The sequence below is a fragment of the Chroicocephalus ridibundus genome, chromosome 4, assembly GCF_963924245.1.
Source record: "Chroicocephalus ridibundus chromosome 4, bChrRid1.1, whole genome shotgun sequence".
Lineage (NCBI taxonomy): Eukaryota > Metazoa > Chordata > Aves > Charadriiformes > Laridae > Chroicocephalus > Chroicocephalus ridibundus.
The window spans coordinates 28908276-28930615 of NC_086287.1; the positions used below are offsets into that span (position 1 = coordinate 28908276).

The 22340-nt window shown below is 42.3% G+C and overlaps 1 protein-coding gene across 3 annotated transcripts in view; it reads right to left on the reverse strand.

Moving 5' to 3' along the window:
* Positions 1-22340, reverse strand: part of TTLL5 (tubulin tyrosine ligase like 5) — a 141365-nt gene that overhangs the window by 18709 nt on the left and 100316 nt on the right. For all 3 annotated transcript variants that reach the window (XM_063333497.1, XM_063333498.1, XM_063333496.1), the window contains exons 31-32: positions 8383-8560; positions 266-486 (exon numbers count right to left, since the gene is read on the reverse strand). In XM_063333497.1, the coding sequence (XP_063189567.1) occupies positions 266-486; positions 8383-8560 (399 nt within the window). The remainder of the gene's footprint in view (positions 1-265; positions 487-8382; positions 8561-22340) is intronic.

Genomic DNA, 22340 nt, shown 5'->3' on the forward strand with positions numbered 1-22340 from the left:
CTCTGATTCATTCTGGCAGTTCCTACATCCTCATGTTTGTATGATGTTACAGCCTTACCTACCTTACCGTTGTGAAACATGAAACTGCAACATAGCGCGTACCTATTTCAGTACACACAGCGCAGGTTATCCTGTGATTTATCTTGGACAGCATAGCCAAAAAGGTCTATGTCAGAGTCACAGGTAGACAGGTTCTTCTCCGATATTCCTTCTTGGGGGAACCAGTGCCAACTCCTTGTTGTGGATGGGAAGAGAAAAAACTTACTTGGAAATCCTCTGGGCTGCAGCCTTTCTGACCACTGCCTGCCTGTGGTTTGCTGGAGGCTTTGGAACCAGCTGAGAAGGCGTACTCTGGGATGGCATCACTTTGTGCAAACTGGCTGCCTTCTGGATACTAGAAGTGGCACTGGATGTCTTGCGGGTATCAGAGCCAGCTGGCATGGATATATGGCTGGTGCTGGATTGTGAGTAGTTGGCAGAGAGAGCCTGGTAAAAAGAAAAAACAAACAAACAAAAAAACAACAACAACAAAAATACTGTAGTAAATTGGTGATTATCTCTCTGAATGTTGCTGAGAGTGCTGATGGAAGTGGGTGACATTTTTGTGAGGGATAATACCTGTCTGGTGAAGGGAACCCCAGGGCTCCAGGGACAGTTCCACACATAGGAGTTAAGTGGTCAAGTGAGTGAAGTAGTTTTTAGAGCTGAATGTTATACCCTTGGAAGCTGTGACTAGCTTCTAGGAAGGTAGACAAGCTCATTACTGCCACAGAATGATACTATTCTGGAATAAAAAACAAGAGGACCTATCCTCAATCTCATCTTGCAATGGGCTCCCATACACAAAGCTTTTATTGCTTCAGCTGACTTTCTGCATTTATCTTGCTAAATCATTCTTTGTGTGGGAGTGGGATTGAGACACAGTTATGGTTACAGGGAAGATGTTACAATGCCAGTTCTTCAATCTAACCCTGTAGGTGCTTGGAATAACAGAAAGGCTCTAGGGTACCTTCTGAAAAAGGGAATTTAGGTCAGCAGCTGACAAAAAGGAAATCCCCAGTAATACCAGAGAACAGAAAATATTTCTATTCCTATAGCAGGTGGGAGAGTAAGTATGTTGGAGATTTGGCACAGGGTGCAAAAGAATGTGCGCATTATGAGACAGTGGAGAACTGAGCAGTGGACTGAAAGCAGGGAGTGGGGAATGGTTCCCTACGGGAGCTCTGCAAACTGCTCAACCCTTCAGAAAGGAGCAACCTGCTGAGAGTTGAGCCTTGTCTTTCCTCGAAGTCAGTCAGATTCCCAGGGCAAAGAGGCGATACCGTAACCATGTAGTTTGGCAGCTAGAGGTCAGTGATAGGAGATGAGGGGAATAGCTGAGCACTCGCCAGTCACCTCAGCGTGACCCTGGGAGCAGTGCCCTTCACTGCATTTGTCCTCAGTTTCTTCTCTGGTGAAAAACACACAAAGCCACAGTGAGTGGGCTCCAGGCTCCAGAGAAAACCACAGTCTGAGGGCTGGCTGAGTCTCAGTGCACAGACAGGAAAAGCCCCTCTCCCCCGCAATTCTCTGGCAAATAGTAGGGCAGTGGTGTGTGGGAAGGCGTTTCTGACAGGCAGAGCTCTAGGGAGAAAAGGAAGTGCAGGAGCCAAAACAGGCCTGTTTCCTAACTAGAGCTCACTGACAAGATGCCCTTGAGCTCCCAGTCCTTCTTAACCTCTCCCTTCCCTGCAGTTCTACCTTGACTGCAGCTTTCAGATTTTGAACAAGTAGCTGGTACAAGTGCAGAAGTCTGGAAAATAGCAATCACACCCCACCTCCCCCCAGCAAAACAAACTAAAATGGAGCTTAGTTTAGTCTCTTGCATCTGAGTCTGACACATCATGGGGTTGGGATGGAGACAGTCAAGTCACTGCACATCCTTCTTATTCAGAGGTGACATTTCATTGTGTTCAGTTTGATACTATGCATATTTCCTGTAAGTTCTTTTTCTTGTTATTAAAACCACTAAGATCCTGGAGTCCATGAAGCATACAGTCTTAACCCCTTCCCTGTGTCAACATGCATTGGCAAGGAGGTCCGTGACTCTGAAGAAACAACAAGCTTGGATGCTCTAACAAAGTCTGATCAGCAAAAGCTGGGCTGAGACCTACCTAAAGAAAGGTCATGGATGTTTTTCTTGGGGGTAACAGACTTCCAAAAAGGCCTTTGTCTCCATGCTGTGCTGAGATTCTGGCTGCCTTCCAGGCAAGGATGGGGAGACTGGAAGCTGACACGGACCATGGCTTCTGGATTCAGCTACAAAGCATACTGCCCTGCTGTGAACTCCATGGGGACAGGACAGGAAACCAGGAGAAGCTACTGTGCAAATAAAGAGGGCAGCTGGGAGAGCAGAGCCTCACCACACAAAGGAAGGGTTGGGAAGAGATTTCAGCACATCCAAAAAGCAGGAGACAGATCTGGATTCTGAAGGCTCAGGGTCTAGGAAGAGCAGAAGCCTAGACAAACCCTGGCAGAGGCAGTCCTGAAGCAGGTAGCACCCTACAACTATTGTTGCTGCAAGAGAAAAACTCTGAACCACACTATGAGGCTGGCAGATTTAACTTGATGTTGAGGAGACATTTGCTTCCCTGACAAGTTCTTAGGGCTACAAATCTGAAAAATACTTAGAACACTATGAGACTTTTTAGCTAAAAGTCATGTAAAGTGTTAGTGAGTTAATTCTCTTGCATAATTCTCTGGGGAGGTAGGACAGCATTAACCCTGTCTTGCACATGAAGAATGTCAGCACTGACAGAGAAAGTGATTTTCCCTAAGCCAGACTGAAGCAATATGAAAAGCTGGGTCAGAGATCATCCCGACTCCCAATCCCATATTTGCCTCATTAGATCACACCTCTCCTTGCTTCCACATCTACACTTGAACACCATACTCAAAGCGTTATCTGTCCAAAAATAATAGTTTTTAATTAGAAAATCTCAACATGTACAGCTTATCAGTAAGGACGATGCACATTTAAGAGCATTAGCCAATAGGATCTGAGCTTGGGCTGCTCATGATTAAAAGCAGGGAGGTACTGTAGTACTTTGAAGAAAAGCAGATATATTCATGATCTTCAAAAACAGAAAGAATGTTCCTGGCACTTACCATCCCTGTATCTAACACCCATCCCTAGCACAGTAACGGAACAAATGTTGCAAGCAAAAACATGTTCATTCTGTGACCAGGGGAGGTAATGAAGCTCATTTCCTGTGAATCTGTCTTGGGGTTGAATCTTACAGTATCTAATATAAAGCATGTCCCAAATTGTGGCTCCCTTCATGAGTTTGGGGCACTCTTCTGTTGATTTGCTGATGTTTAACTAGGAGTGGCCTCATGCTGCAGCCTTTGCCTCAATGGGAACAGTAGTTGAATCCCCTTTCCATATATATAGCTCTTTATATTTTCATGAAATTTATATGAAACATAGCTTTGAGATATCTATCCCATAGTCGTTCAGTTTAAATCGTATCAGCAAGCCTGAAAATGATGAGAGACTCAGCAGTGGATGAGAACTGACAGACAGATGCACACACGTGTGTTGCATAAGGATCTGTGCAGCTAGTTACAAACCACGAGGTGCTGGAAACTGAGTTGTTTATAGGCAATGAACAATGATGAGGATTTAAGTTAAAAAAAAGGGGGGGAAAAGCAAACTCAACAAAATTAAACCCATCACTTTTAGAAAAGCAACTGCATTTCAGATGACATTGCAAAAATGCAGAGAATTAAAAGGCTTGGAAGACCTTTGAAGTCGTATAAATTGTTTAGTGGAGATTCTTTTGAACACACATTAATGCATTCAGTTAAATCAGTTTGGATGCAACAATCAGTTGAGTTGAAAATTCACAATGTGGTGATAAAGAACAGGCTCAAAATGTCCTATTAACTGCCATAGTGTTAAACTGCAATAAGAGGAGCATCTTGGGGTCATCATGAAATTTAAAGAGGAGCAAATTCACGGTATGCACAGATTGTCCTGAAAAATGTCTTCCTTGGTAAATTCTTCAGAATGAGACTAAAATATACTAAAATAAGTTGACTTGGTGCCTTCTCCTTTGTCCCCCTTTGGTACTGGGAGCTCTTTGAGGCAAGGATTGGGCCATAGCATTGTATTGGAAAGATACTTAATACATCTGGGCGTTACCATAATTCTAATAATAGCGACAGGATCAGAAACATGGGGACAAAATTTCAGCTGGTATAAATCAGCACAGACTACTGCTTTCAGAACAGTTGTTCTGCTTTACTTAGACTGAGACTTTGACTCATCAGTATCACAAGACTCAAATAGGAAAAATGGCAGTTAGCTAATTTAGTGGGAAAACAATCTGAGGGAGAAAGCTGCAAAACAAGAATGAACAAGAGACTGAAGGGGAAGAGAGATTGCAAATCTGACAGCAGTCCAATATATAATAGTTTAGAAAACAGTTTAATGATGTTTAAAGCTGCATTCAAAGAGGCTCTGTGTGCTCAGGCAGGAATAGCATAGTTCTAGGAATACTACAAGTATTATTCTGAATACTCTACATTCCCAGTCAGATCTAAATAAACTGTAAGGAATTCAGAAGAGTCACACCTACATTAAAAGAAAAAAATTGTGCTGACCTTTATAAAATCAGGAGTATTTTGAGAACATACATTTAAGATTAACTTAGCCCAATGTTTTATAGCATAAAATCTACTTAAAACTTCTGATTGAAAACGTGATCATAACTGACCACGCAACTCATTAACACAATTTATCTCTTGTTTTACACAAGCTTTTTTGATATAAGCAGGACTGATGGGGATCATTCCACTATACAACTGTACTTTTCTTGTTTTAATTTAGTTTTTTCCCCCATGTGAAATGTTTGGCATAAAATTCTAAACCCAGTAGATGCTAGGCTAAGCAGAGAGAACATAGCCACACAGAGAAAGAGGAACCTCCCTAACAGCTACTGGCATCTTTCCCATACAGGAAACAATTAGAGAATAAACAATGATGGTATATTAACTGCCTTGCCAACTGCACCAGTGATACTAACATCTAGGTCATAACGTGTCACATGAAGACTCCTTTAAACATTAAAAATACTGCTATAAGCCTGTTTTTCTTGTGTTTTGGTTTGATTTTGTAATTCTTTTTATTGATTTTGTTGATATCAGATTTAAGCTTCTTGTCTCCACTTTCAAACTCTGACCCGTTCTATTTTTTTCTTTTCTCAGGCTCTGTACTGTCTCTGTTCCTGGGCCCTATCACTGCATTTGTTTATTCGAGTCTTATCCAGTCAGTCTGGTGTTTTTCTTTTTGTCCAGGGAATGAAGTACCTATTCTGACATCAAAGATCTATTTCCACAATACTACACTGCATGAACTAACTTCCACATACAATGACTGAAAATTGTTGGTTATTAGTCCTTTTTCTGCACCTAGACGGTGTTTGTTACTTACTCTGCAAATTGTTAAATGCCTGGATGAGAAGTCGTCATTCTTAAGTGTCTGGAAAGTGCTCAAAGTACTTTATGGGTGCTGCCATAAGGAAATATGCAATAAGCCTTCGTGACAAGATACGTCCATTGCATGGCAAATAGGGGTATTCTTACTACACAAATACCTGACTAGGAACTTCCATGCTTTCCAATGCATCCATCTCATCTCCAATATATTGAATTGATTAATGGAGAGGCAGAAGCATTTGGCTGTGTTATTAATCATGGTGCTTCTGTTACTTGTTCACACGCTATCCGTACACATATGACTAGTCCATGTGTCACAGAGAAAAGGAAAGACTAGTATCTAGTCATGTTGCATAGTCATGCCATACTCAGGGTATACCTCGAGATATATTAATAAATGCACTTCGGCTACTGACAAATGGCTAGCCTGCCTTCCAACCATAACAAGAACTCAAACAATCAGATGAAACAGGCCTGGAGATATCCTGCATGCGTTCCCCACAGTAGAGAGATCATGACACTCTTTCAAGGGATAGGCTTTCCGTTTTGGGGACATATTTCTTCTGTTGAGAGGGGGCTGAGGAACTTGTATCAGGTGAGACAATGAAGATCTCAATACGTTGGATGGAACATAAGGGAAAGACCAGGCAACGGTAGATAGGTGGCTGTGGTGACACTGACTAGGAAATGTAGTAGTGCCATGCAGGCTAGGATAAGCTACATCAGCTGGGGGGAAAAAAGAGGACAAAAGATGGCCAGCAGGAAAAGGCAGGATGGAAGTCAAAGCAGCATGAGTGGAAAGGAGATGTAGGGCAGGGAATGCGTAAGCAGGAGCAAAGAGAAGGCAGTTCTTGGAAAGGCCGAGTCAAAGGACTGAAGTCTGAGAAGCTAACTAGCAGAAGGAAGAGGTCAGTGACAGGAAACTAGAGAGGGAGCAAGGGATAGGCACATGAAGATGAGGGTAGTGCAGTGACTGGGAGGGGCATCAGAGGATCAGTGCAACTGTGACTGGAAGGGGAGGTCTGGCTGGCTCCGTACAGCGTCTCGTGGGAGAGGAAGTGTCCAAGACAATCATTTTATTAAGATGCGTTTTTTACTACAGAAAGTCTGAAAGTGCCTGTGTTCAACAAATACCTTTCTTCATTAACAGTAACTTCAGTGCAGTCTGAGTCCTGCAGCATGGCAATGGCCTCAATACTGCAAGTCCAAACTGCTTGGCTGAGAAGGAGAAGGGAGGGAAAGAAAGGAGGGGGATGATGTGGGGGTGAGAGGATGTTTAACAAAGAATCACTTTAACAGAAACTCCTGAGTAATGGCTCTGCCCCAGGCCAAGAATAACATCAGTTCAATGTCAGCAATTAGAAGAGGGCTCAGCCAGGCCCCATGGCCAGCTCCAGCCTCCTCACAAGCACAAGCCAGCTTACAGCCCTTTCCTGAACTCACGAGCAGCCACAGCTGCCCACCCAGAGCCCCTTGGATGGAGATGAAAAGACAGCCTTCTGCTTAGACGGGGAGCAAGAAGACTGTAGGTGAGGGAATTTGAGGATGGAAACTGCATGGCTAAGTGAGGGCCTTGAAAGGAGTGCAAGGAGCAAATGAAGAAGGGCCTCTCCTTCAAGATGCTTCCAGAAAAGGATGAGGGCAATTTGCCTATAACCTATTCTCAAGGACTCTGACTAGTGACTCATCTGCTTCACAGGAGGGATAGTGGGTGTTCAGACCTCCTCGTGTTAGCTCTGTTCATGGTTTTGTTGGATTCTAGTCCTACCAGTCTGCCCAGCAAATACTCCTTCCTAATGGAGACCTGTCTCTTCTGCATGAAGCTTTGCTCACCCAAAGACTTCCTTCCCTCTAGAAGGGAAGTCTTTTGGACATCACTCAGAAGAACAAAGACACCTCTCTCTCCATAATAACAAAGAAAGGTAATGAGTGCATTGATGAACTCCTTGTAACCTTGGAAGGTAACCCAGGCAGAATGGAAATGTTGTTCCAGACACAGTGGTCCACCCTCGGCATCTAGGTGTCATTCAGAACATCAATAATACAAACCCTTTTTCATATTTCCTCTAGCTCTTTGACAGTTAGTCCATCTTTTCTGCTTGCAATTGTAACAGAGGAGTCATGTACCCATCAGACAGTTCTGTGCAAAGTAGTAGAAGACGACCTTAAATGAAGTAATAACAAAATGTGTAGGAGGCCTGGAGATTTTCAGGGTTGCAGAGAAAACCTGCATCTGGCATCAGGGTCAGTGGCCATGCCTCCTGCACACTGAAGGCTCTTAAGAGAAATTAACACATTTCTTCAAAAGAATGAAGATTCCCCTAAATAATTTTTGAGTCCCCTTAACATACTGCTCTTTTGATAACTGCACCATATAAGAAAAAATCCAGGCGGCGAATAATTTAGTCAAGATGAAGCCTTGATGGGGTCTGTTTGCCCCAGAGGACACAGTTGCCAACACAATTTCAAGACCCTGTGTTTAGAAACACTGAAATACAACAGTGACCCCATCTGAAGCACTACCTAAGAAGAACTCAAGTCAAAGCAGGAACATATCACCAGTGATGAGATTAAGTGACAAAGAACTGTGGAGACTGTAGACAGTTCTAAGGCTGTCTGAGGCACTATAAGAGGATGCCTTGAACTGGTGCAGAAAAGCAAGCAGCAGCATGCCAGTAGCCAAATAGAAGAGGCTGCCAATGCAGTGGAAGAAGCTATTGAGAACTGCAGCATCAAAATGCTATCAAAGTCACTGCAGGTAATATTAGTTTTGCTGCAACCCACCTGAAGAGCTACTTTCTTCACAAAAGCTGTGCCATATGTACTGACACTGGGTTGATTCTGCACATCTAAGACTCAGTCAGCATTGCTACATCCCAGGCAGGATGTTTAATTAGTTACCTGGTGCCGGGCTTGGCTTTGCTCCAACAGCTGTCGTGACTGAAGTTTCTGCTGCTTGAGTTGCTGCACAGCAAAATGGAGCTGACAGTTGGGATGTGCCAGTGGATTCTGTGTCACCTTGTTGTTGACACTGTTCTCCATCTCTCCTTCCCAGGCAAAACGATGATTCTCTGGAGCCCTGAAAAAAGAAAAGCCATCACACTTTCAACACTCTGCATATAAGGATTCCTACTTAAAAGGCACTGCTGCTTCCTAAAAATCCCTTAATACTTAGCCAGTTATGAATTTGTTTTAAGCTACTCCAGCAAGCACAATGCCTGCTAGAGGTGCCATGTGCCAACTGCCATCTTGGTGAGGAGCCTCTTGAACTCCAGGCTGAGACCGTATTACTAGCTGTAACACCATGTTTGAGGAGAACAAAGGAAGAGAGAAGAAAAGCTCTAAACCAGAGCATGTCTGGCTGATTAGCATTGAAGAGAGGCAGCAGGAAAACAGCTAAGGATTCCCATCACTAACGAGATAATTATTTATTTGGATTTGTAGAGATTTTGTTAATACACTAACACAAGGCTTACAGCAAGCACACACATACTGCAGTAAGAGTGGAATAGAAGACAGACATGCAGTACAATATCCACAAAAAGGATAAAGGACCAGTAGGGTGAGGTTGCAACTAGGGCACGTATTTACTCCAAACAGTTACAATCCAAATGACCCAAAGGGACTGAAGATAGGCTCATTTCTTTCATCATCAGAGTAATGCAAGCCTTTCCCAGAGAAGAAAAGGCCTCTTGCAAAGAGGCAGGAGCTCTTATGACCCAGGCTTATACGGTGGGAGTTCAGCTGTGGCCTGCAACTTGATAAGTACAAACAGGAGCTCACTGGCTTCCTTTGAAGTTTGTAAGCCTCGGTGAGAGACTTCTACACAAGGCTGAGGGGCTTTGCAGAGAGCAGGTGGCAGACTGACAGGACCACAAGGTGTCCTGAAGAGGCTGCAATGGCCCTGCAACTCACACAGCCTGTGCTCACAATGCAGGATGCCATATAACCCACTGAATCCTGACACTCTGGCTAATGAAACCTTCAAGCGTCACTGCCTGAGCTTCCCAGGTTTCTGATGATCTCTGTTATGTTTCTCTCAGCCACTCTTTCCAAATATTTCCTTTGAGTCTCAGGGCAGACTTCCTTTGTATTTCCTATGCATGCCATAAGTAACTGGGATGTAAAAGATAATTGGTGTCTGTTACATTTCATGCCACGATTCAGAGCGTAGGTCATGGTTTTGGCAAGGGAGTTAACTGCTATCTCCTTGCTTCAGGATCCTATCAAAACTTACAACCTAGATTCTTTGAACTTGTCACGCCTTCCCTTCAATGTGTTGCACCTTCCTCCACAAGCTTCATCATCACAGCAAACCCCTAAAATATTCAGAAGGACGTTTCAACCAGAAGAAACTGCCAGCCCTATGTAGTCTCCCTCAAAAATAACGTAATGCACCCCCTTCAAAGCAAATTGTGCACAAGGACTCTAAACACCAAAGGGTGATTCTCCATACTCAGCTCCTCAGCAACAGAGGAGTAAGACAACCCAGTGGAAAGGGAGTTCAACTGTCAACATCTCCACCCTGTATCCTCTGGGCCTCCTCCTGCTTGGAGCACCACTACCACTTCTGCTCTTATGGCCATTAGCTGTTGGTAGGCTTCTCCAGACTGCGTTCAAGGGATCCCACCCATGCTTCCTCAGTCCTTTGCTTCCATTGTACCTCAGTGCAACACTGGATAAATTACTCTCACTCTACGTTCCCTTTTGCTATAAGATTCTCAGTCTTTCAGTTCTTTTCACCAGTGCTTGGAATAATGACAACTGTAATGTTGCTGACAGTACTCAGGCCTTGAAACCCAACTTGTATAAGTCTGAATCTGGCTTTGTGGTTAACCTTGGGAGAGCTGCTTCCCTCTTCTGAACCTGCCCTCCCACTTCTGCCCCAGTAATGGGGTCAGGATCCCCTACTTCTATGGTTTTACCTGCAGTTGCTCAGCTCTGGATCCATAGAACCATGCGTGCTGCTGGCCTCGCAGCACCACTCCTTGCTGGGCAAAGGATGACACAAAAAGCATAACTTGAAAGGAGGACACAACAAGGCACAAGGAATCTTTGTAATGATCCCCAGCTGTCTCCTCTCCAATCCCACCAACTCACCACATGGGTTATCAGCAGGTTGCTGTCACTTGGACTCAATTCCCATCCCAAGGGTAGTAACCGCTCCTTCCGCTGCATAGATACAGACTCCAGCATCCATTCTGATGTTAGAGCTCATTAGACTTTTCCCTTGTGTGAAGCAGCTGGAGTCTCTGTTACCTGCCCAGTAAAGTCAGGTCATGCTGACAGCTGAAAAGCACAAAGGACTGTAGTGGGACTGGGATGCACCCAGATAGCCGGGGGTTACTGCAGATCAGCCCTTGAAACAAACATCAAATGCACCAGATACAAAGCTGAAGAGCATTTAGGAGCTCCATCAAAGTCGTGTTAGTGCTCAGTAAACAGCCTAATTAATTCCTTATCAGTACTACTGAAAGATTATGATCTTTAATACCTCTGTTTTGAACCAAACAACAATTGTATTTGTCTATTTGCCCAGGGTAACTTTTTCACACCAGCAATTTCTCAATTGAGAAATTTGGTAAATTCATTCAAAGTGACCCTAAGTAAACTAAGCTAACATAGGATAAAGGGGTTACCTTTCATGGATTTCATAACTAGTTAAAAGACATGAAACCGGAGCTAGAATAAATACACAGTTTCCACAATAGAAGGAGATTACCAGTGGGGTCCCACAAGAATCTGTGCTACAGCCTCTGCTGTTCAAAACAATTATAAGTGATCTGGCAAAAAAAGACTGAAATTAAAAACAAGTTTGCTGCTGAAAAATTGAAAGTCGCTGAGAAGTGTGAAAAAACCCATCACATTACTGAACGATCAGATGTTAAATTGGTAGATGATATTCAATTTAGTAACTATGAAGTCATGTACTCAAGGAAACACAATCCTAGTTTTACACAGTGATGGACTTTGAACTAGTTATTTCTATTCAGGAAGAAAACCTTATAAAACTGTAGCTATAATAGGTTTTTCTATGAAAACATCACTAAAATACTCTCAAAAAGCAAATTCAGTGTTAGGAATTATTAGGAAAAACACAGGGAACAAACCCAATAACACTACTATGCTACCATATAAACCAAAACTGCATCCATCTCTTGCATACTGAGGATAGTTGTAAACCCTGTCCCTCCTCCCTTCTCAAAAAACATACAGTAGAAGTAGAAAAAGTACAAACAAATGCTGTAGAGATGATCAAAGGTATGGAACATCGATACGTTGAGGAATGGCTAAATAAATAAGGAACCTTCAGCTTGGAAAAAGGGTAACTCAAAGGAAATATGAAAAATATCTATAAAATCATGAGCTTCAGAGAGACGGAGAATAGGGAACAATTACCTCTCATAATACAGGACACAGGAAAAAAAAAAAACAAAAGAAGGCATCAGGTAGGCAGGTTAAAACAAACAGAAGGAGGTAGCGTTTTTTTTCATAACACATCATTAAACTGTGGATACCTTCTTACTACGGGACGCTAAGGACACCAAAAAAATTACTGGAGTTCAAAAACGATTAGACAAACTCACAGACGCAAGAGCCACTAATGCTATTTATATACAAAGATACCATCTCCTGGACAGAAAAATCACCAATTACAGAGTCCTAGAGAATATTGGGGAAGTATCACTGTTCCATAACATCACTTAATGCTCTTCCCACAGAATCTTCCATGGGCTACTGTCTGAGCAGGACATTGAACCAGACAGTCCATCTGGTCTGTGATAATGCAACCAGTATTGAAACTAAACCTGTCTCAGGTCTCAATCAGAAGTTAGAGAATTCAGTCAAGCACTTTTTAAGGTATTGACTCAAGTTATGTTTAATTCTAGAAACTAACGTCTGTTCCAACTTCTCTCATATCTACCTCCAGTGCAGAACCTGCAATGCATAAAATTTATCCTTTGATCCAAAAGAATATTTGGGAAGCTAAAGATTGAGTGATTTGTTCTAAAACATAAAAGTCAAGATGAAGTGGAAGAGATAAAACTGATGTAAATGAAAACTCCACTAAAGTTGGACCTGCTGATAGCCAAACTGGCTTTGTGCCACAGAGATGTACAGTGACTGCAGTCTGTAGTATTGTGAGGGCCACCAACTGAGTGACAAAACTTTAGTATCATTCCCTTGATCCTCATTTCTTTTGTTTTGAGATCTGTGGCAAAGGATTAACTATTAAAGAAATAAAAATACTGAGGACTAATGGTCCAATTTTTAAAAATGCACTGAGATTGCTGCCTTGCTCCAACCTTCACCCACTTCAACTCTCAAATGCTTTCATTTGGTTTCTAATCTGTTTTAATCCACTTTTTCTGTTTTAACCAATATATGATCTATAGCCCAAAATAAATTCTTTAGGATATAACATTGCCCAGATAAGCTTGGCTGGAACTACCCAGGAAAACGTTGTTGAAACTCTTATTAAATCTTCAGGAAGAACTAAATTAGAAAAAAAAAAAAAACAGCACACAAAAACTTTGGCTAATGCTTTCTTGCAGCATAGACAGCCTTATACACAACTCCCTACAGCTCCAACACCATCTCTCCCCACAATGCAGCACAACAGCAGTTACTTTTTTTCTAGATACTAGATAGTGAAAACACTGTTGGTTTTATTCTCATGGCCTGCAGAATCCTTCTGGATTGAACACGCTTCTGTTAGCTTCCATGGGTTTTGCATCTTTATAGATGGAAATCAACATAAATTCATTGCACATAACTTCAACCTTTTATAATATTAGCATTAAATATTTAACAACAGAAAGCCTGCAGATTTGCAAATCTTAGGATCACTTTTATAGAGAGATGTTCAATCTGTAGTTTTGGAAAGTCGGCATAGAACATGTTATCAGGTTGCTGATATTACACCTAAGGCAAAGCTTGCCCTGGTACAGGAGAACAGGGCTTAGGATCTGAGACTCAATATGCTGCTGCCAGAGACACGCTCCAGCTCTCAGTCTATTTGCCATGCTCACAGGAACGCATCATGGTGCGGCTCCTATTCTCAGTCTCTGCCTGTCAGATGATTTATCGAAGCACGACAGCACCTTTGCACCCTTCCAGAAGTTATCTCTTCTGCTTAAGGAATTCTACAACAAGCTCAGTGCAATTATGAAGGCTGGGAAAAAAAAAAACCACAAACAACTTTAGAGGACCTCACACCTTAATAGATACCATAGAGTTCACATGGTAGAAAGACTATATAAATAGCCCAAACTGAAGGAAAAGCTTTTTCATAACTCACACCGTTTTAAGCAAAGCCGAAAATAACCAGAAAAATCCCCACACCCCCAATGGAAACAAGGATCGTAGAGTCAGTACTCACAGACCTGCTTGTTTTCAATTCAGGATTATTGCTTGAACACTAACAATTGACTGAATATTCATTTGCTCACATGTATAGACAACAGATACAGGCACACATGCAAATGGGAAATAGACATTGCTGCCTGTGCCACCAGAAGAGACTGGGTTTTGTTCTGTCAGCCAGGCTGGTTGTGAGCAATCTTCTCACAGCTTGCTCAGGATTATTTATGAGTTGCTTAGTTTAGAGACCTGGCCAGGATTCAGGCCTTCACTATGTACAGGAAATCTCAGCCTTGGCATTACGGCCCATCCTTTGTAAGCAAGATTCTGTCCTTCCAGCAGCTCTTAGGGCTTCTCAGTATTTTTGGCAAGAAACCCACTTTGTTCCTTTCTTTCAACTGTAGTTTTCATAAAGCCTGGGCCAGAATTCCCTCTTCACTGACAGCGTAAGACCTCTCTGCTGCAGCTGTTTGCCTCACAGAAGATACAGGTTTGCTTCAGAGACCAATTTCAACAGATCTCCATGCTACTATGGTCGCAAACCAACCTAAAAGTACTAGAAGACCATGCATTCGTCTCCAAGTTTTCCAGTTCCAAACTCCCTTTCTGCTCTCTTTTCCAATTCATTATCTCTTTTCCAATATAAGCACCCCTTATGCAATCAACTATCTACACTTGTACTAGGAACTAATGCTAGTATACTAAAATACTAAATACTAACAAACTATTAATACTTTTACTAATTGACTACAGAAAAAAAAAAGTCTCAATGAAATCCAGCCTCCATACAGAAGGGATGTGGTTATCAGCTCTTTCAAGAAAGGAGAGAGCTGGCTTCTGTTCCCACTTGGAACAGATTTGAAGGGCATACCAAGGACTGAAGCCGTAGATGAGACCACAGAACACCACTCACTGAGAACCTTCTAGCTATGAAGAACTATCTGACAAAGCAAGTCCATACTAAAAGAACAGTACTGGTAACTACGAATGATAGACCACACTTCCCCTAGCATCCACCATTCCTGAGCACCTCATTCAAACATCTGACAAAGCAGGGTCTACTACAATACAACCACTGCTGGAATGAGTAATACCGGACAATAAGAGACAACAAACAGAGGACAAGGCAAAGAAAAATCTTTACTAGTGAAATGACAAGGAAATAAACTGGGGAGGGGAGGGCAATACAGGAATAGAAGGGGTTCAGAATATAATTTCTTAATGCATGATTTGGATATAAATTGGGCTTAAAGCTTCCAATGTTCCCAAAAGACACTTAAGGATTTTTAAATATTAAATATTACACATAGGGCTTTCATTTATATTTCAACTGAAGCCTTCTTCCCATGGCACAGCTGGGCACTTGTTTGATACCAACTCTTGTATGGCAGGCAACAATACCAATTCATGAAGTATACTGGTGTTCCCCATATATCACTTACTAAGCAGACACTTTTGAAACATTCGAAAAGTACCTACATCCCATTGAAAGGCAATGCAAACTAGGCTCAAATTACTTGTGAAAATGAAGCTTCTGCATTCTTGAAGAATATTCTGCTATGTTTAACCCCACTTAGTTTCTGAGAACTGATAGGATCACAGCAGGAGTCAGTATAGCTGGAGGTCTAGCAAACTGAGAAAAGAATTATCCTCCTTTTAAATGAGGAAACAAGCTGACAATGAAAGTATTTTGCATCCTTTCCTGTAAAGGCTGGAGCTAAGGATGAACAAGGGCCATTGCTGGCAATGAGGGAACCCAGTGCATTTACAAATCGGTGCTCCCACCTTGCCATGGAATGCAAGACAATCCTGGGCAGCAGTTTCTTTCCCACAGGGCATTCAGGTGGTATGACAAGTCCAGGAAGCTTTCAGTACAAAGCCTTGGTGGGCACCAGCTGCTAGAAAGTAGTTGGCATAGTAACTAATGATTCTGTCTAGTGTGGCAGCTCTGAGCATCCTGCTGACTTACGTTCAGGCACTCAGAAAAACACAGAACATTTTCTTTGGCACACTGCGTTCTTCTTCCATCCATAACAATAGGCCCTAGATTGGGGCTGGCTATGGAGCAATGATAAACATAGTGGGACAAAGCCCAGGACGCTGGGGGCCTGGCTGGGATGCAGGACTGTCGGGCCTCTCACAGCGCTGCTTGCCTCAAGGCCTTTCTTTGTCTTTCTCCCTCTTTCCCTCCCCTCAGCTTCAAAAGCAATAAATTAAAAATTGAAAAACAGAACAAGTCTTTGAGGATGGTTTGCTCCTGGCCTCTGCTGTTATCAGGAGTGTCTACGAAAGAATGACTTTGGTCCAGTTTAGTCAACAAGAGCCTGCATTTTAGCATGGTGTGTAGCTCTGATTGCTGGAATACGCAAGCCCCTAAAACATGCAGCAGAGATGTTACAAAGGTAAAGAAAGGTAGCTTTCCAAAAAACCAGGGGCGAATAAAATGTTTTTTTATATTCCTAAAAAAGCTCTGCCTGGGACTTTGGAGATCTCCTGAGGTACAGGGAGCTGTCCAGAACTCGCCGTGGTGCAGGTACTTGGAGACAGGGCAGGAAGCAGCTGGCCTGTATAAAATGAGGATGCCATCACCTGGCCTACAATCTGCTTTTGAGCTCTGCAAGAGAAGCCAAGGAAAAGCTTTTAAAGCTAATGAGCAGCCCGTCAAGGCTGCACTGGCACAATAAACATGTGGAAATGCATTTTGGTTTCAAATCCAGTTCAAAGCAGCAAATACAGTCTCCCATGGTGAAGGTGTTGCAGAGATGTAGGAGAGTTTCTGTCCCAGACCATTAATCAAACTTTCCCTTCTTAGTGATGAGGCACAGATGCAGGCATCTTGTAATAGTTTCAGCCTTCATTCTCCAGCTCCCCTTTCCCAGCAGCTCAAGCTACTTTTACCTACACAAGAGGCTCTTACTATCAGTATCTTTGTGCTGTGAGACAACAGAAAACGTACAAGGTCCATGTGAAAAGCCTTGGGACTGAGTTGGTTTACACAAAGAACACAAAAAGTTCTGTGGATTTAACTATAATTTCCAGATCCATTCACAGGTTAACTGTAATAGCTACCAGAGGCACAATTCAAGCAACCCAGGACATTTTAATGTGCATAATTACTAGCAAATGTCAGGAGTCCCCCTCTGCTATTCTCACAATTCCCCTTTTCAACTGAGAGAGTTGATGTTGTTACAAGAATTTTATTCAAAAACAAAGATGTAAGCAAAAGCATCCAACTCATCTCCTTGTGGTGCAGGATTAGCACATGTTTCAGTGGCTGGATGAGTCCATGGGTCGCACACTCAGCTGCACAACTCCACAGGCAGGTACACATACAGTGTCAAGAATTTTCCCTGAAATCTCCAATTAAATTTATATTTTCTCTGTTTTATTGCATGACCTTCCTCTTACTTCAGGTCTAAACCTTCACTATTAGAGCTATGCCTCCTTCGAGCTTAGCCAGCCTTGGCACGCTTAACTCCCTTCATCTTTTTCCTCAACTCAGTCCCTTCTCGCCTTTGATCGTATATTGCTTTTCTCTGAACTTATTCCACTTTATCAGCATTTGAGGCTAGGCAAGTGGTCAAAACCGAGCACATTATTCCAGCTGCACATGCACAATAGCTACACAGCGAAAGCCCACTGCCTTCTTGCTCCTTCACTTTATTCTACAAGTACTATCAAAGTTCATGGGCTTCCTTGTTTTCTAGTATATGCTGCTGTATAATTTATATCCTGCTCCCTGGCTTCTGAAAATTACTCCTGTTATTTCCTTGGCATTGAGAAACCTGAGTTTTGGAGCAAAAATATTCTCTTATAACAAAGGCAGTGTAGTGCCTACTCAGTTCTGCTGCAGATCAGGAATTAAGTGCATTTTAGGTCCTGGGTCTCCCTATAACCTCCAAAGCAGGTTAGAAATAAGGTACATCAAAAGAGCCTTGTCTAGCAGGGTAGGGCAGGGTGAGATTATGGAGCACTGGAAAACCTCTGCAGGCAAGGCGTATTCTACCTCAGCTATTCCTGGATTTTGCTGGCATTATCAACCTCTTACTTTCAGGACCACTAAACTTGCCACTCTTAGCAAATAAAATTAAATATTTACCCTTCAGTGGAGCCAATTTTTGTTGGGCCACTAGTAGCATCCTTGGCTCTATGCCAGTTGCAAAATACTGTCAGCCTCTCTGATCTGGGGAATACTTGGCATGTAAACAACACTGTATTTTTCCCTTCTCTTTACACATAGCAGCTTTGAAATTCACTAGTAGAAAGGCTAAATCAAGAAGGAAACTAACAGCCAGCTGGCTGTAAAGTTCAATGCCTTCATCCTATTGTGGCTCACCAGGTCACTGGAGAAGCAATGAAGTCAACTGAGCATATCTCCTCCACGTGATCTAGCTTAACAAAGTCACATAGCCTTTCTACTCTTAGTGCAAACCTGGGGTGAGCTTTATGGAGTGGAAGGTGGTTCTGGCTTCATGTTTCCTGCACATACTTCCACACCTGCAAACACAGTCCAAGCCTGCAAAAATATTTTAACAGCAAGACATATATACAATAAGACTACCACAGAAACCTGGTATCATTTTGCTCTCATAAGGAAGTCTTGTGGAAGTTTACATGCTTAAATCTGACATGCAATTGCCAAAACTGTGTTGTGTTGTTCACCCCCCTTCCCCCAATTGTAAAGTATTAATTAATGAAGTTCAGACAGAGCAGGTAGACTCTGAGTGAAGTTAGCTCACCGTACTGTCTAGCTCTGCTTTGATTAAAGATGAGTCATTCAGACTTAAACAATGTGTTAAGTGCCACCTTAAATTTGATCTCTTGTGCAGGCAGAGTTTCTGGGGTGAATATACACATCCACAGAATTCAAAGTACCAGAAACTTAGACGCAATACTGCACCACTTACAGAGATGGGAAAGGTATTCCTTGCTGCAGAGGTTCCACTGTAAAATCCTAGCACAGATCAAGTGGATCAACACAAAATATGACTTATACTGACATTCTTCTACTTTTCCTCTGCCAATGTAGGCAAGTTTATTGAAAACCAAACTGGAAAAGACTGATGGGCTCTATTTATTCCTAGCTCTCTCTCTCTATTTATTTAATTAATTTTTTTAGTGCTTTATCCAAGCAGATTTTGCATTTTATGAGTGGATAGCGGCAGTGGCACATGAGGATGAAAACAGTAAATGGGCACCGCTATCTGTCTAGAACATGCTTATGGCTGGGTCTGTAATTAAAGTCACTAATCTCTCCTGGAAATGCATGTTCCCTACCTCTCTCCAGAGAGGCAAGGGTTAAGTCAGCACCAGTAAGTTAGCCCTGCACCCTGTAACGCCTCCTTTGAAAAGCCGATCACACAGTTTACAGGGAAAGAGTGAGAGTGCAGCTGCTGTCCCAGCCAACATTTGGTTCCTATTACAGTGAATAAATCTCCCCCTCCCCCTTTTCTTTTTTTCTTCCCCTTTTTATATTAAAAGTCCATCAAACACATTTTTTTCTCCTTAATATTTTCCATTAAGTTTCCTCCTGCGTAGGCTTTCCCAGAGTGTGGTGCTCTTTGCTATATGCGCTCAAGCAGCAGCTGCAAGGTCCCACTGAGTAAGAGAATGGGGAATGAAGAAAGCAGCTCAGGCCCCTTGTTCAAGTCTCAAGAGGGAAGTGAAAAGTTACAATTGGGCTAAACTGGTGAAATCTAGAGCACTTGAGAAGAATAAACAAACAAACAAAGCCCAGGCTGTTGAGTTTTGTAGGGTTAGGATTCATGAGATGGGGGAAGAGTACTCAAAGCACTCTGCCCCTGCCCAGACCTGAATGCCCCTGCCACCGTCAGCCTCCTAAAAGACATGGCACAGGATGGCACTGCATTACACTACAGGGTCTTAAGGGTTCCTCCAGGGTTGTGCTGTGCAAGTCTCATACCTGGGGTATGGGCTTGACGCCCAAGCGACTTTTTTAGTTGTGCCACGTGACCATGGAGTAGAGATATCATATGCTCCAAACTTTGGGTGTTTTGTTGTCTAAATATTAAATATCAAGTCTATAAGCCTCTAAAGAACATGACAAGCCTCTAGATTCTACAAATTTACACTGAAGTGCATGAAAGCAATCAACTTTGCTTGACATCCAGTACACCTATCATCTTGTTATGTGGTAGATGAAGACCCTCTGAAGAGCACCTCTTAGAGAAGACATGATAAATCTGACAGCTTAGATGGTCTGTCTATGGGGATGAAGCATGAAGTATGCAGTTCCCTGACATCATGGCTGTAAATTTCGAGGCCAAGAATTACAGCCAGAAAACAGATCTTCACAAATGAAGCAACACTTCTACATTTACAATCTATATAACTAAAAAGGAGGCCAGAATCTGTTCTGCACTTCCAGAGAAAAGATGTACAAATTCACCTAATCAGAGATTGTGGACAGTGTTACCTGAAAGCTATGACTGGGCCACATTCATATTAGGAGAGATGCTCCAGGTAAAAGGTAGATTAGCAGCATAGTACCAACAAGATGCATCTGCTGCTACCATTCCGGAATGCAACTAAAGCTGCATAACATCTAGCTGCTGAAATACAGTAAAATAAGAAGAAATACAAAACAAGAACTAAAGGTCACTTCTCTGGGTCCTTGCTGTGAGGCTGTATGCTTGTGGTTAACAGTCTCTTGTTTTTGGATAATTCCCCAAGCATTGATACAAGGGCAGAGTAAAGGTCCTCAAGAGACCTTTTCCCTTAAACAACTGAAATTCATCAACCTAGCTCCAATGTAATGAAGCTAAAGGAGTTTCCCAGTAAAAAGAAAATAGACTTACACAGTCCCTTAAGCCAAATGGCATCTATATGCTAGCCAAAGAGGTATCTCGAGCATTCATATCTTCCCCATGTTATAAACTTGATTCCACGTGTAGTTTCTGCTCCCCTTGTCCCTCAAGTGGATTTAGATAAGGTAACAAGGTATGACAAGAAATTTGAGAGTGATCTCCCACCTGTTAAACAGAACATTTTTCCTCCTCAAGTTCCTTTTGCAGTTCTCTTATGCTGGAGTTAAGGGAGAAAGTTTTTTTACCTCCACTTCCTGTACAAAGATAACTCACCTGCTGTGGCTCCCTGAACATTTAGCAAAGGGTTAGAGAAAGAACAGGAAGAGGTGGCTGTGTCAGCACACGCTTTCTAAAGTCTGTAACAAAATGATTACATAAAATATAATTGGGGGTGGTGGTGAAATACACTCAGATCCACAAAGAGAGAATACTAGCGTGAGTTATTACCTATTGCAGGCATTGACCGAGTAACTGAGTGTGCTGCATAGATGAGACCATCCTATCACACACATTGCAGGAAAAAAAAAAAGGCTACTGATACAGAGATAGAGATCACAGATAGATACTACACACAAACCACGACATACAGACTTTCAGCCATCTGAAAGAGCAGCATGGCACATTGGCACCAAAGTGATCCCAGGGGTGTGGTGCTAGCTATTTTACAGCTAGCTTTTCTGGAAATCTGTTCTGGAATCCCTGCAAGCCTCAGGATGGCCACACAAGGCTGTATTTGTGCTGTAAAAAGGTAAGTGCTGTTTTTCCCCTCACTCCACTGGTCATGCAGCCTCCTTAGAGTTGGGTGGTACCTAATGGAAAGTACCTAATGCAAGGTACTTTCTGGAAGTCCTTGTTTCAACCAAGGCAGCACAAGTTCTTATCAATGCTCTTAATCTAAAACTGTCCAAAGTTTTCCAGGTCTGTAATGTCCCTTCTAAGAATCCTCCAGAGATACCCTACTTGCAGAAAACTTCTTTTCAGAAAAGAATTTTGACATAAAAATCCACAAGGTATTTTTCAAACAAATTTGCTGTATTTTCTTGATAGCTAAAATGCAGCCTAAAAATAACTTCAGAACAGAATGGCAGGTTCAATTTTGAATTACAGGTTATCAATTTTTAATACATAAAGAGAAAATATTTTAGAAAAATATATAGCCAGCACTGGAACAAACACACCAGTGCACCTCCTTCCTAATCATCTGCCCTCCTCTGTTGCCTCCAGAAACTGGTGATGACATAGCAGGACTGAATTATGAAGAACTGCAAGAAAAGAGTGGAAAGATTTTTATTTTTATAAAGCCTCACCTGGAAAAGCAAGCTCTTCAAGTACTGCAGAGCAAGAATCTCCCCATATTTTGGCACTTTGTCCTCCAAGGATTAATACCACAGAAGCGCGTTGCCTTGCCAGGAGAGACCTTTCCAGTTTAAGACAGTTTTGGCCTCTTTGCTGGTCTTTTGTTTTAAGCTATACAGAATACAGTCCCCATTCCACTCCTAACGTTATTCCATAAATTCATACCTCCTATTGGGATCGATCTACCTCTTTGCCTGAAAACAGAGCTCAGCCTGCAGCATTTCCAGTAACCCAATGTTTCAACAAGAAAAAAACAACACAGAGGAGTTCACATTATCATAAAGGTTCAATATTTAGTGGAATAAACTGAGT